The sequence below is a fragment of the Coregonus clupeaformis genome, chromosome 3, assembly GCF_020615455.1.
Source record: "Coregonus clupeaformis isolate EN_2021a chromosome 3, ASM2061545v1, whole genome shotgun sequence".
Taxonomy (NCBI): Eukaryota; Metazoa; Chordata; class Actinopteri; order Salmoniformes; family Salmonidae; genus Coregonus; species Coregonus clupeaformis.
This window is the reverse complement of record NC_059194.1, coordinates 2,581,634-2,594,844: the sequence shown is the minus strand read 5'-3', so window position 1 is coordinate 2,594,844 and position 13,211 is coordinate 2,581,634. Positions and strand designations below refer to the sequence as shown.

General features: G+C 42.9%; 1 protein-coding gene and 1 long non-coding RNA gene across 2 annotated transcripts; one reads left to right on the top strand and one right to left on the bottom strand.

Moving 5' to 3' along the window:
• Positions 1-2,294: 2,294 nt before the first annotated feature.
• On the bottom strand, positions 2,295-7,131 carry LOC121545715 (growth/differentiation factor 9-like). The gene is made up of 3 exons (XM_041856480.2): positions 6,739-7,131; positions 4,444-4,676; positions 2,295-4,245 (listed from the first exon to the last, which is right to left on the bottom strand). Exons 1-3 carry the CDS (start codon positions 7,103-7,105, stop codon positions 3,508-3,510), a joined length of 1,338 nt encoding a protein of 445 aa, XP_041712414.1. The 5' UTR covers positions 7,106-7,131; the 3' UTR covers positions 2,295-3,507.
• A 1,765-nt stretch (positions 7,132-8,896) lies between these two features.
• On the top strand, positions 8,897-10,790 carry LOC121545710. The gene is made up of 5 exons (XR_005996288.1): positions 8,897-9,258; positions 9,383-9,490; positions 9,600-9,784; positions 9,982-10,087; positions 10,375-10,790. It is a non-coding gene; the product is annotated as an uncharacterized LOC121545710 (long non-coding RNA).
• The last annotated feature ends 2,421 nt before the right edge of the window (positions 10,791-13,211 follow it).

Below are 13,211 nucleotides of genomic sequence, written 5' to 3'. Positions count from 1 at the left end.
CCATTCCTGAGAAAGCTCTGCACTGGTGGTGCCCCGATCCCGCAGCTGAATCAACTTTAGGAGACGGTCCTGGCGCTTTCTGGACTTTCTGGGGCGCCCTGACGCCTTCTTCACAACAATTGAACCTCTCTCCTTGAAGTTCTTGATGATCCGATAAATGGTTGATTTAGGTGCAATCTTACTAGCAGCAATATCCTTGCCTGTGAAGCCCGCCCTTTTTGTGCAAAGCAATGATGACGGCACGTGTTTCCTTACAGGTAACCATGGTTAACAGAGAAAAAAACAAATGATTTCAAGCACCACCCTCCTTTTAAAGCTTCCAGTCTGTTATTCGAACTCAATCAACATGACAGAGTGATCTCCAGCCTTGTCCTTGTCAACACTCTCACCTGTGTTAACGAGAGAATCACTAACATGATGGCAGCTGGTCCTTTTGTGGCAGGGCTGAAATGCAGTGGAAATGTTTTTTTGGGATTAAGTTCATTTTCATGGCAAAGAGGGACTTTGCAATTAATTGCAATTCATTTGATCACTCTTCACGACATTCTGGAGTACAGTGGGGGAAAAAAGTATTTAGTCAGCCACCAATTGTGCAAGTTCTCCCACTTAAAAAGATGAGAGAGGCCTGTAATTTTCATCATAGGTACACGTCAACTATGACAGACGAATTGAGATTTTTTTTCTCCAGAAAATCACATTGTAGGATTTTTAATGAATTTATTTGCAAATTATGGTGGAAAATAAGTATTTGGTCACCTACAAACAAGCAAGATTTCTGGCTCTCACAGACCTGTAACTTCTTCTTTAAGAGGCTCCTCGTGTCCTCCACTCGTTACCTGTATTAATGGCACCTGTTTGAACTTGTTATCAGTATAAAAGACACCTGTCCACAACCTCAAACAGTCACACTCCAAACTCCACTATGGCCAAGACCAAAGAGCTGTCAAAGGACACCAGAAACAAAATTGTAGACCTGCACCAGGCTGGGAAGACTGAATCTGCAATAGGTAAGCAGCTTGGTTTGAAGAAATCAACTGTGGGAGCAATTATTAGGAAATGGAAGACATACAAGACCACTGATAATCTCCCTCGATCTGGGGCTCCATGCAAGATCTCACCCCGTGGGGTCAAAATGATCACAAGAACGGTGAGCAAAAATCCCAGAACCACACGGGGGGACCTAGTGAATGACCTGCAGAGAGCTAGGACCAAAGTAACAAAGCCTACCATCAGTAACACACTATGCCACCAGGGACTCAAATCCTGCAGTGGCAGACGTGTCCCCCTGCTTAAGCCAGTACACGTCCAGGCCCGTCTGAAGTTTGCTAGAGTGCATTTGGATGATCCAGAAGAGGATTGGGAGAATGTCATATGGTCAGATGAAACCAAAATAGAACTTTTTGGTAAAAACTCAACTCGTTGTGTTTGGAGGACAAAGAATGCTGAGTTGCATCCAAAGAACACCATACCTACTGTGAAGCATGGGGGTGGAAACATTATGCTTTGGGGCTGTTTTTCTGCAAAGGGACCAGGACGACTGATCCGTGTAAAGGAAAGAATGAATGGGGCCATGTATCGTGAGATTTTGAGTGAAAACCTCCTTCCATCAGCAAGGGCATTGAAGATGAAACGTGGCTGGGTCTTTCAGCATGACAATGATCCCAAACACACCGCCCGGGCAACGAAGGAGTGGCTTCGTAAGAAGCAGTTCAAGGTCCTGGAGTGGCCTAGCCAGTCTCCAGATCTCAACCCCATAGAAAATCTTTGGAGGGAGTTGAAAGTCCGTGTTGCCCAGCGACAGCCCCAAAACATCACTGCTCTAGAGGAGATCTGCATGGATGAATGGGCCAAAATACCAGCAACAGTGTGTGAAAACCTTGTGAAGACTTACAGAAAATGTTTGACCTGTGTCATTGCCAACAAAGGGTATATAACAAAGTAGAGAAACTTTTGTTATTGACCAAATACTTATTTTCCACAAAAATTTGCAAATAAATCCATAAATCCTACAATGTGTTTTCTGGAAAAACTATTATCATCTTGTCTGTCATAGTTGACGTGTACCTATGATGAAAATTACAGGCCTCTCTCATCTTAAGTGGGAGAACTTGCACAATTGGTGGCTGACTAAATAATTTTTTCCCCCACTGTATATGCAAATTGCCATCAAAAAACTGAGGCAGCAGACTTTGTCATTCTCAAAACGTTTGACCACAACTTTAGGTCAGAACAAACAACCATGCAATTTACAATTATATATTGAATAAACATTCAAAAGGATCTGTGCATGCTCTTTATTTTTTCCAACAAATATTTTTCTAATTATACATTTACTTTGTGATAATCAGTGAGCCAAACAAGACCGTACAGTACATTTAATTTGTTTTGCATAAATAGATGACATGCATTTTAGTTAAATTCATCAATACAATTTCATATAGGTATGCAGTCATTTCATGACCCAGGGTAATAAATACACACTGAAACATCAAGTTGTCCATAAAAGATAACTTACATTCTGGACTGTATGAAAAGAGAGGTTGTCCATGAAACAACCACCTGCAATCCCCAGGAATAAAATTAAACGTGTAAGTGTTTGATACAAGTATATAGGACCACTTTTTTCATATTCTGTCCAGAACAGATGTACTTAAAATGTACCAGCTAGTGTGAAAGAATAGAGAATAAAGATGACAGAACACCCAAAATAAAATAACAAAAATAATAACTTAACAATCATATTAATAATCAATCCATGTTTTCGTGTGTCAACGCAATGCAAAAGCACATCAACAAACAAGTGGAGGGATAATACGTATTCACAACAGTCCTCCTATCACTTCACATAAACATGGAAACAAAGAGAAATCAATGCCATATTTTCTATTTAGATAAAAATACTTTTTGGCAAGTAAGTAAATGCATCGGTTCTAGATAAAATCGAACTCCACGCACTGATGTTTTGACAAAGACACTGATGTTTTGACAAAGACACTGATGTTTTGACAAAGACACTGATGATTTGACAAAGACACTGATGTTTTGACAAAGACACTGATGTTTTGACAAAGACACTGATGTTTTGACAAAGACACTGATGTTTTGACAAAGACACTGATGTTTTGACAAAGACACTGATGTTTTGACAAAGACACTGATGTTTTGTCATGAAGTCACCAGACCAGGATGTTACATTAGCCGATTGTGAAAAAGTCAAGGGCTTGAGGAGGATGGAATAAGTCTAGCAGCAGTCGAAGCAGAAGGTAGGTTAACGGTCAAAGTGTTGAGGCTGGTAAAACAACGTCATCAGTCAGTGAGGTAGGTAGGGTTGGGGTCAATTCCATTTCAATTCAGTCAATTTACGGAGCGAAGGATCAGCAAGAGCGAGAATATTTTTTATATTTAAAGCATTGAGAACAATTGGAATTCTAATTGGAATATCAGTTTAGATTTTTCAGTTTTACACCGAGTTGAAATAGAATTGAGCCTGACCCTGGAGGTCGGCCTTCAGCGGCATGTGCACCTCGTGGCGATCATTTCATCTAACTCCTTGTAGGCGATGGAGTCCGCTTCAAGGGTTAAGACACTCAGGGGGTTGTACTCCGAGGGAACACAGGAAGGCCGTGGTACAGAGGAGTCCAGTTTGTGGTAGATCATGTTCTGGAAGAAAGTGTGTCTGGGGGAGCCGTAGATGAACCCCACAGCCCTGGGACAGGTGCCTTTACAGTACCTGGGGTTGTACCTGTGGGGGAAAATGATCCAATGGCTCAGTTTGAGCTCACTGAAGCTCACTCTGAAGTCATACAAGGCACAGTCGCTTGTAGGGAAGTCAGAACTCGGGAGGAGGTCAGGGAGGACGGTCTTCGTGCTCGTTTTGCCTCCTGCGTTGTTCGTTGACAGATCTAGAGATTCTCTCCTCAGTCTCCTCCTCTCGCTCCGGCTGATCCTTCGCTCCGGTTTGAACTCCACCAGGCTCTCAAAGGTGTCCATCTCATTGGCTGACCTCGGATGACCTCGTGACCTAGTGGGCGGCCATCTTTGGTGTGCCAGCTCGCTGGTGTCATTGAGGTACAGGAGCAAGGACGGAGACCTTAGGTGGAGCTCCACGGGGCCCCTACCACTCCGCTCCTCTCCTCCACCCTTAGCCCCTCTGCCTCTTCCCTCCACACAGGTCAGGTTGATGAGCAGGTGGATGTCTTTCTTGTGGGACTGGATGAGAGGTTGGAGGAACGCCGTGATGTCCACCTTGAGGGCCACAATGAAAAAAGTAAACATTATTGTGGTTTAACATCCTTTGTGATTGTAATGCAGTGTATCCAAATAGGTGGTTGAATTGTGCTTTTAAATGATCAAATATAGCCCTTTATAGTCTTAATACTATTTCCCTAAGGGAAGAAATAAAGTTGTTTGCATTGAATTATATTGAAATAAATCAACAATCACCTCAACCCACTTCCTCCTGCGGTCCGTGTGGAACAGGAAGTTGACTGAGTGATGGGTACTGGGGCAGAGAGGACACTGATCCTGGGTATCCTGCTCTTTCACATCTAGGTAACACAGGGTAGTCATGGACGTGGCCTGCTCTTGATCGAAAGAGTACAGCAGGACAGACTTCAGGAGCTGCTCCTTGGCTCTGACACGGTCCAGATTGTAGGAGAGGTCTTGCATGAAGAACTCTGTAGGAAACATGGGAAATGTAGGCCTATAAGAAGTAGAACCAGAGATGGAAGAGGAAGCGACATCTCATGCGCTCCTTTTTTCTGGTTCACACACAGTCAATTAACTTAGCAGACCAGACCCAGATGCTAATGCATTGGTGCCAAATGTGTCTGAATAAGGGCAGCAGGTAGCTTAGTGGTTAAGAGCGTTGTGCCAGTAACTGAAAGGTCGCTGGTTCTAATCCCCGAGCCGACTAGGTGAAAAATCTGTCGATGTGCCCTTGAGCAAGGCACTTAACCCTAATTGCTCCTGTAAGTCGCTCTGGATAAGAGTGTCTGCTAAATGACTAAAATGTTAATGTAAATAAGTTAGCAGGTTTTTTGTTCAATTGCTCAGTCCTAAAATCTAGGCTACATCAAATACACTAAGTTCACAAAACATTAGGAATATAATATTGAGTTGCACCCCCTTTTGCCCTCAGAACAGCCTCAATTCATGGACTCTACAAGGTGTTGAAAGCGTTCCACAGGGATGCTGGCCCATGTTGACTCCAATGCTTTCCACAGTTGTGTCAAGTTGGCTAGATGTCCTTTGGGTGGTGGACTATTCTTGATACAAACAGGAAACTGTTGAGCGTGAAAAACCCAGCAGCGTTGTAGTTCCTGACACATTCAAACCGGTGCACCTGGCACCTACTACCATACCCTGTTTAAAAAGGCACTTCAATATTTTGTCTTGCCCATTCACCCTCTGAATGGCACACAGGGCCATCTCCAGACATAAGCGCTCCCCTTAGGGCCCCAGACCAAAATAATTGTAAAGTTTTTATTTATTAACTCAGTGGGGTCTCAACTTCCTGTTGAGAGTTAGCATAGTCGAATAAACAAGGTGCAAGTTAGAAATGTGGTTGTGCATCAGTAATTTTCGCTTGTTATGTCACTGACAGTCACTCAATTGTCGGCTAACAATTTTCAGATTGTAAATTAGTTAAGCCGGCTATCTAAACTTGTAGTAATCATGGCAGAATACTTACTGGGCACATGCCCAAATCTGGCTTAAGGTCCCCAAAACGCTAGAGCCAACCTTAATTGCACATACACAATCCATGTCTCAATTGACCGCGACCGCAGGGCTCTCCAGAGGGTGGCGCGGTCTGCCCAACGCATCACCGGGGGCAAACTACCTGCCCTCCAGGACACCTACAGCACCCGATGTCACAGGAAGGCCAAAAAGATCATCAAGGACAACTACCACCCGAGCCACAGCCTGTTCACCCTGCTACCATCCAGAAGGCGAGGTCAGTACAGGTGCATCAAAGCTGGGACCGAGAGACTGAAAAACAGCTTCTATCTCAAGGCCATCAGACTGTTAAACAGCCATCACTAGCACAGAGAGGCTGCTGCCTGCATACAGACTTGAAAATCACTGGCCACTTTAATAAATGGAACACTAGTCACTTTAATGATACCACTTTAATAATGTGTACATATCTTGCATTACCCATTTAATATGTATATACTGTATTCTTTACTATCTTAATAATGTTTACATATCTTGCATTACCCATCTCATATGTATATACTGTATTCTATACTATCTATTGCATCTTAGCCTATGCCACTCTGATAATGACATTGCTCATCCATATATTCTTATTCCATTCCTTTACTTAGATTTGTGTGTGTTAGGTTTTTGTTGAAGAACTGTTAGATATTACTTGCTAGATATTGCTGCACTTTCTGAACTAGAAGCACAAGCATTTCGCCACACTCGCAATAACATCTGCTAACCACGTGTATGTGACTAATACATGTGATTTGAATTGTCTCAAGGCTTTAAAATCCTTCTTCAACCCGTCTTCTGTCCTTCACCTACACTGATTGAAGTGGAATTAACCAGTGGCATCAATAAGGGATAATAGTTTTCACCTGGATTCACCTGGCCAGTCTGTCATGAAAAGAGCGGGTGTTCCTAATGTTTTGTACACTGTTTTAAACGAGTGTCCCTATGTAAGAAGGGCCTCACTCAAGCCATTACATTTCCATGTAAATGAAGTTTTAGCCAAAACTCAGAGCTCACCGTTGCCTTGTTCCAGGCACTCATCCCGCGGGGTTATCAGTCGAACTGTGTTGTACAGATGGTTGTTCCCTTCCGAACTCCTCTCGTGTCTAGAAGACACCCTGTACAGTCTTTTCATGTATCGAACATATCTCGGCTCGGGTCTCGTTATTAGGGTCGTGTCTCGCCATGGAACTCCCTGTGCTGTCAGCGCCTTCAGAAGGGGCGACAAGATACTGCCATGTTGGTACGAAGTGGAATCACCGAACTCGTCAGCTAGATTTGACGTGGTCGGGGACGATCCAAGTGAAAGGCCGCCGATCAAGAGGAGTAGTAAAATAGAGGTCCAGTAATTAAGCACAATAGTCAAGTGGAGGGGAGTCTCCATTGTAAATCAATCCGTCAAAACTTGGAGAACTCCCTCAGGTCAACCAACCTATGCACATGTCACTCAGATTGAACAGGTGTGCGCAATCAACTCAGGGGGAGCATCAGAGGGAAAGAGAGAGGCTGAGATCTAGTATGAGGGAGAAGGTGATACAGGAAATTAGTTTAAAGAGTATATATTGAGTAGAACGTCATTAGATATAGTCTCAAATATTTTGTTATTTTTAAAGAGCAACGGGGCTGGCAGGTAGGATTTAGTTTCCCCCTGTCGCTGGCCCACACTCCAGTACAGTAGGTGGCGGTAATGCACCATAACGTTGGATGCCAACCGCCGATAAACCCCACCGAAGAAGAAGACGAATCAACTACCTGGGGGTCTGGTTTGACACTCGAAAGACATGGGCGGAGCATTGTAACAGAGTAGGTGTCAAAGGAAAGAAAATATTGAATGTGATGCGTTGCTTGTCAGGAATGGAGTGGGGGCAGATAGAATGGCGTTGAAAATGATATATATAGCGCTGTTATGGTCATCAATGGATTATAGCATATGGATCAGCTGCTCAGACATATTTAAAACAGGTAGATGTTATCCAGGCCCAAGCCCTAAGAATATGTTGTGGAGCACTCAGAGTTGGGAGAGATGCCGTTAAAGTTAAGAAGATAACAGCTAGCCATGACATATTGGGTAAATCTACAGGGACATACGGTTACACATCCTACAGAAAAGGTGCTCCTAGAGCGCTGGGAACATGAACAAAATCTGAATACAAGCTTTGGGTGGATAGGCAATTGCATGGCGAGAGAGATGGGGTTGTTTGGGAGGGAGTTTAGCCCCTCTGTGGTTCTTCCTGCTATCCCACCTTGGTTTCTCCCTCAACCAGTGATAGATCTAGGGTTGCTTGAGAGGGTAAGAGATGTTGAGGAAGGAGTAGATTCAGTTGTAAGTGAACATTTAAGAACACCATACTTTCTTGAATATATTCACAGATGGATCTAAGGACCCTAAAACAGGGAGGACAGGGGCAGCTTTTAGTGTTCCTGAGTTTAAGGTGGCAGTGACGAAAAGAGCAACAGATCATTTATCTGTTTACACAATGGAGTTGTTGGCCTTACTATTGGCTGCAGAGTGGGTGGAGGAGGTGTGGCCAAACAGGGTAGTCATCTGCTCTGACTCCTGTGCAGCACTGATTAGCTTAAATTCATGTGTGTCTCAGAGCAGACAGGATGTATTGTATGAGGTTTTGCAGTGTTTGAATAGGGTGAAACAGATGGGGGTATTTGTGACGTTCCTCTGGGTACCAGCTCATGTGGGGAGTAGAGGGGAATGAGGAAGTGGATATTATTGCCAAGCAGGCTCTTAAACATCCTTATGTTGAGATGGAATTGTCAATCAGTAAAGCAGAAGCCAAGGGATTAATAAGAACAGTGGTTAAAAATAAGTGGCAAGAGTTGTGGGACAGGGAGAGAAAGGGAAGACACCTGTATAAGATCCAGGAAAAGGTGGGGGCAGGGAGGTCCTCAGGCCGAGAGAGAAGGGAGGTCCTCAGGCCGAGAGAGAAGGGAGGTCCTCAGGCAGAGAGAGAAGGGAGGTCCTCAGGCCGAGAGAGAAGGGAGGTCCTCAGGCAGAGAGAGAAGGGAGGTCCTCAGGCCGAGAGAGAAGGGAGGTCCTCAGGCAGAGAGAGAAGGGAGGTCCTCAGGCCGAGAGAGAAGGGAGGAAAGTGTAGTCACAAGGCTGAGACTGAGACACACATGGCTAAATAGTACATTGAAAGTGGTTTGGAAACATCCGACTGGGAGGTGTGATCATTGTCAGGAGGAGATGGAGACAGTGGAACATTTTCTATTTCAGTTCCAGAAATATGTGAGAGAAAGGGAGCGATTGTTATTAGATTTGAGGAGTAATGGGGTTGCAGAGCCAGGATTAAGTGAACTGCTGGGGAAATCTTCAGGGGATGTAGTATTTAATTATGTATTTAGTTTCTTTCGGGAGACAAGATTATTGGGTAGGATTTAGAACTTCACTGTCTCTGGTCCACACTCCAGTCCAGTTGGTGGCGGTAATGCACCTTAAAGTTGGTTGCCAACCGCCAAATAAAATCCACAGAAGAAGAAGACGAATCAACTCAGGGCACGTCAAAAACCAGAAGTGCAAATGTAAGGGGAATGTCATTCCAATGTTTCCCCCTGCCAAAAAGTGTTGCATATACTGTAGTCTTTCAAATTTGTGATTGACTTAGTGTTGTTTGTCTATTGCTATTTTTGTATAACATACTTTCAGATCACTGAAACTCCACCTGATGTGGTGGAAGTTGTCGAACCAGATCACAACGCCTTGGAGGACCACCTTCAGGCACGGACTGAGAAGGATGTGGAGGTTTTTGACCAGGTAAAAATGATTGTCCGCTGTTAATTTATTTTCTGGCCCTCCAAGAGATATGTAAGAAATGTATTTGCAATATGAAATATAATTGCATTTATTCCTGTTATCAATCAAGGTGAGACTGAACATCGACAAGTTGCAGGAGAAACAGAAGGAGAGCTACCGGAGCAGAATTAAGAAGGGGACCAAGTGCTTCGACATCCAGGCAAATTACTTGGTTTGGAAGAAGGATGAAAGGAAGGCGAGACCTGGGAAACCTCACTGCTCTTTGGCTCCTAGCTGGGGTCACCATCTGTTAAGGTGAATATAAAAAATCTCAGATATTTGCATTTGCACACAAAATAACCTGAAGCTAGTTTTAGTTTCCCTACACTTCGGTGAAGCCCAATAGACAAAGTATGTTAAGTTTTGGATGACATTTGAGAAAGCAAGAAATGGTAGTTATACTGAGCTTATAATAATTGACCTCTTCAATTTATCTCTCCAAATGACTTTAGGACCATCGACTGTCCGAACCCCCAGGAGGTATCCCATCCACCAGAACCAGTGAGTTCGGATCAGTCTGATTATCTGTGTTCTGAGTCGTAGGGGGACCAGCTTGAGGTAGGCTATACCTTCCAAAAGTGTTGAAAAGTACATATCTCCCATTTATAACACTGTACTAATCCATCAGGTGTTCTCCCAGTAAAGTGTAACTAACCTGTGTGTTTGCTTGTTTACGTCTCTGTCTCCTACCCTGTTTCCTTTAACTCTGCTCCTGTTCTCCAGGACCTAGGGGTTCTGCCCAACACCCAGACCTGTTCCCTTTAACTCTGCTCCTGTTCTCCAGGACCTAGGGGTTCTGCCCAACACCCAGACCTGTTCCCTTTAACTCTGCTCCTGTTCTCCAGGACCTAGGGGTTCTGCCCAACACCCAGACGTGGATCCACCTGATGTCCTCCATTACCAACCACCCTTCAACTTTTCATTACATCATCTACAGCTACTGTTGTTGTCATTATCTGATAAGAAAGTTTTCTTGTTCTATCATACTGGGCACATAATATGTGAGATACACAGATGAACTAAAAACACTAGCACTGCAAACACTCAGAACAAAGAGAGCAGCAGTGCCTGGACTTTGCAGTCTCCCTCTTCAAGTCCCCCTTCCGAGACTGGCTGCCTGTTGAGAACAAGTGACAGGCAGAACCTCCCACTCACACAGCAACCACCTCCTCTATATTCCACACACCAGAATTCTGTCTTTTGAGTGTACAAAAAATCTGTTTATGTATTAAAATCTTAAATATTGCCAGGTTGGTTTTCACAGCTGTTTCACAAGGTGTTCATTATTGTAAGTTGTAAGGTATCCTTTGATGGTATTTATTTGTTCCACATTATTCATTGTTGTATCCTAGGGCCTATAATAGATACATATATATTCAACCACAATGGTGTACTAATGAGCTATGCGAGATAGGAAAAAATTAATCATAATAGAGGACTACTGAAATTATATTATTTCAGTGTAGATAAGGGAAGGGCAGGTTAAAATAAAAACGTGACAGCCAGAGAAACCAGAGTATGAATCAAACGGATTTGCATATGAATAGAGTGGAAATTAGCTGACTTCGTGATCTGTAAGGTAAGTAACTTTAATGTGTCAAGCAGATTACACATTTTATTTGCCATTTCCTAAACGTAGCCACGTTTAAAACATGGATTTCATGTTGTAATGTTAAAACCTCTAAGGGATCGGTGTCCCGTATATGGGACGGTTGAGCTAACGTGCGCTAATATGATTAGCATGACTGTTGTAAGTAACAGCAAACTTTCCAGGACATAGACATGTCTTATATGGGCAGAAAACTTAAATTCTTGTTAATCTAACTGCACTGTCCAATTTACAGTAGCTATTACAGTCAAAAAAGACCATGCTATTGTTTGAGGAGAGTGCACAACAACAACAAAAAACATCACGGCAACTGGTTTGATACATTCACCTCTGAAGGTAAATAATGTACTTACAGTAATCTTGCTCTGATTTGTCATCCTAAGTGTCACAGAGATAAAATGTGGCATAGATTTGTTTGATAAAATCAATTTTTATATTCAAATGTAGGAACTGGATTCTACAGTTTGAACCCCTGCTGTCTCTGGCTCCACACCCACCCCACCCGGCCATCTAGATGTGTGAAAGTTAGTGTATAAGCTAATGATCCATCATGTATGACATTTCTGGGAATGTGTAAACTTACATTTTGTATTACCATATCATTTTTGTATGTTCTCTATAGTTATGTACATTAAAATGCATCAATTGACCAACTAGGCACATTTGGGCAGACTTGATACAAAATAGTCCAGTATTATAACGCTTCACTGGATCAATCTGAAACTTTGCACACACACTGCTGCCATCTAGTGGCCAAATTCTAAATTGCGCCTAAACTGCAATATTATATTGTGGCCTTTCTCTTGCATTTCAAAGATGATGAAAATATATATATATATATAGAAAACGCATGTTTTTTTGTTTGTATTATCTTTTACCAGATCTAAAGTGTTGTATTCTCTGACATTAATTTCACATTTCCACAAACTTCAAAATGTTTCCTTTCAAATGGTATCAAGAATATGCATATCCTTGCTTCAGGTCCTGAGCTACAGGCAGTTAGATTTGGGTATGTCATTTTAGGCGAAAGTTGAAAAAAAGGGTCCGATCCTTAAGAGGTTCAAGGTAACGTTACCCAAAAGTAGTTCGAAGTAATGTTTTCATTTTATTAGCTAAACAACACTTGTTTAAACAGCGAAATTGTCGCGGAAATCAGCCTTGTTTGCATAGCGATGATGAAAAGAACGTCATTTAGGCTGGAATGATCTCCAAAATTCTAATCATTAGGTCATCGCACCGTTGATATAGCAACGGACGCTAATAGTTTATCGAATCCCATTGTGACGGGACATTATTTGGCATGACAGGCCTTGGAAGAAGGTAATGGTTGTTTTTGTCATCTACACAGAAAATGTATACATATGAAACGTTCCCAAGGAGCAACTTCAACTGTCAGTGTATAGTAAGACTGATGAGCTGATTACAGGGGAGCGTCATCTTTGCAATGAACCAAGTCATAAACGCAGTAAACATTAACTGTGACCACAAAAATCAGATTACATCAGAAGGCCAATTGTGTCAGGGTGGGCTTGTGCTGATACTCAAACCTCTCTGTGTGTGTGTGTGTGTGTCCATTTTACCCTCCTTTACCCCCTTGTGTGTGTTATTTCCCGAGTGGCGCAGTGGTCTAAGGCACTGCATCGTAGTGCTAGCTGTGCCACTAGAGATCCTGGTTTGAATCCAGGCCGCGACCGGGATTCAGGGTAGGGAAGGGAATGGCCGGCAGGGATGTAGCTCAGTTGGTAGAGCATGGCGTTTGCAACGCCAGGGTTGTGGGTTCGATTCCCACGGGGGGGGCCAGTATGAAAAATATAAAATAATGTATGCACTCACCAACTGTAAGTCGCTCTGGATAAGAGCATCTGCTAAAATGTAAATGTCTGTCTCCAGTGTTCCACAACCCTTCCACTTGACTGGCTTCTTGGAACAGAACCGGTTAAAGGTCCAATGCAGCTGTTTTTTTAAAATCTCAATATCAAATCATTTCTGGGTAACAATTAAGTACCTTACTGTGATTGTTTTCAATTAAAATGGTCGAAAAGAAAGAAAAATAGCTTATTTTTGTTAAGGGTA

What these genes read in the sequence shown, in the direction of transcription:
- LOC121545715 (XM_041856480.2), bottom strand. Translation starts at nt 7,105, where the DNA reads ATGGAGACTCCCCTCCACTTGACTATTGTGCTTAATTACTGGACCTCT. An exon ending in GTGCCTGGAACAAGGCAACG is followed by an intron (nt 4,677 to 6,738) that starts GTGAGCTCTGAG and finishes TGTTTCCTACAG; the next exon opens with AGTTCTTCATGCAAGACCTC. An exon ending in GCAGGAGGAAGTGGGTTGAG is followed by an intron (nt 4,246 to 4,443) that starts GTGATTGTTGAT and finishes GTGGCCCTCAAG; the next exon opens with GTGGACATCACGGCGTTCCT.